The 1,995-nt window shown below is 40.9% G+C and overlaps 1 protein-coding gene across 27 annotated transcripts in view; it reads right to left on the reverse strand.

The window, feature by feature from the left end:
* Nucleotides 1-1,995, reverse strand: part of LOC102678731 (inner centromere protein-like) — a 148,650-nt gene that overhangs the window by 11,154 nt on the left and 135,501 nt on the right. For all 27 annotated transcript variants that reach the window (XM_006622399.2, XM_006622395.2, XM_006622397.2 and 24 more), the window contains one exon: nt 1,215-1,561. In XM_006622399.2, coding sequence (XP_006622462.2) covers nt 1,215-1,561 — 347 coding nt within the window. The remainder of the gene's footprint in view (nt 1-1,214; nt 1,562-1,995) is intronic.

Raw genomic sequence — 1,995 nt, forward strand, 5'->3', positions numbered from 1 at the left:
CTTGTAATAAAATATACGGTATTACAGAGAAGTCAACGAGCGAAGATGAGGTGCTTCTCGTGTATGTATATGAGAAGAAATTATGTTGGCAAAAGAATATGACATTGTAGCAAAAAAAAAAGAAAAAAAAAGAAAAGAAAATTTGGTTGAGATCGCATCGTTAATAATAATTGAATAACTGAATTGCATTCGATAAAATGCGCGGCAAAATTAAAATCGGTGGATTTGGCTGCAAAAAATATATAAGACAAAAAAAAAAAAATATCACATGAAAAATCTGAAAAAAGACACAGGAAATGTAAGACACATTACGAGTAGGATAACGAAATCATTTTTTCGAGCAATAGACACGATTTCTCATGCTTCGTAACGCAATAATTCCTTTTCATCGTAAACGTGGAAATATCGTGTACAATTGATTACGTGTGTTGGTGGTTGATGTGTAGTGTTCGCTAATCAAATACATTTTGATCAAAATTTATATATTTTATTTTCGTTTGATTTATCGCGAGACTAAAATTTCGATTTTAAAAAACAACTTTCCAACGTTTCCTTCGCGAATTGACCGATTTGAAAATGAAAAAAAAAAGAAAAAAAAAAAAAAAAAAAAAAAAAACAACCGAAAGAAAAGTAGCGGCAAGCAACGCACGGCAAATATATAAATTATATCTCGTTCGTTTTTTGCGTAATCTTTCTGGAACGTAGTGCATCCATGCGTTACACGCTGCGGCGCATCGATTACGCAACTATAGAGCACTAGAAGCGCTGTGTAGACAGAACGCAGTGAGAAAAGAAGCGGCCTTCGCTGTACGTCTCAACCATTTCCACGGTTTTCTTGGTGCCAACGTGGGAAAGGAGTATTGTTACACCAACGACACGATATTCGCTAACGATATTCTTTACACGAATCTTCTCGCGATCATACGCGTACGTATACTTTGGTCGCCATTTATATACCGACGTTAACGACAGACGTCAAACAATTTCTACATGTATATTACATGCTTCGATCGATATAATATCGACACCGACGTTACATATGAAAAGGAACAGTTCTTTTCCCTAACGAATATAACGAATAATATTCGTCCGTCGTATCGAATAAATTATATATATATATATATATTCACAAATATCGAAACATGTATTTTGAATTATCTATCTATGGGATATAGAAACATTCTCCAAGTCGATGAAATAAAATTTGCACTAACCTTCGCCAGGTTTCCGATCGAGTCCACCAGCGGACGTGGCTCGTTTCTTGCTGCCATCGAGCTCCCTTTCGGAAGACCTCCTGGTCAACGGTTGAGCGGCGGAGAACATCATGACATTGGTGGTGGACGTTGCTCGACGGGTACCCCAGAAAGTGGAACCGCCGGTGTCGGCCGGCTCCAACATCCTCGGTGTCGAGCTTCCAAAAGCGAACACGATGTGCGACCTCTCGTTCTTCTTCTTCGCCTCGATACGCGCCTCCCTCTCTTGGTTCTTCCGGAGGATCGCCTCCCTTCGTTCTCTTTCCGCCTCGCATATCAACCGTTTCCTCTCCTCCACTTGGTTTCGTCTGCGAATAGATGGATGGGAGAGTGAATTTTTAAAAGAGGATTTAAAACCACCTCTATCTCCCTCTCTTCCCGTTTCTCAAGGAACACACGTACTACGAGGGGCACGTACACGAGCGCGGAACAAGTTTATATATACGCGTTCTCGTCTACGTAATAGGCCGTGCGATTCTTTTTTTAGACGGGGAGGAAAGCGATTTTGCCGCGGGTGAACTTTATGCAGGTGTCGCGGTAATTTCCCAGGCTTCTCTGCGGTGGCGAAACAGTTTAGCCCGGCATCGTATTAACCAGGTCAACTTATAACCTCGTAAAGAGCACGTAATCTCGTAAAGAGCGTTTAAACACATTAATACGGTTCCCGGTGTCGTTTTAAATTCGCGTGTCATAGATTGAAGAGAGAGAGAGAGAGAGAGAGAGAGAGAGAGAGAGAGAGAGA

Source organism: Apis dorsata, unplaced genomic scaffold (assembly GCF_000469605.1).
Source record: "Apis dorsata unplaced genomic scaffold, Apis dorsata 1.3 scaffold_683, whole genome shotgun sequence".
NCBI classification, from domain to species: Eukaryota; Metazoa; Arthropoda; class Insecta; order Hymenoptera; family Apidae; genus Apis; species Apis dorsata.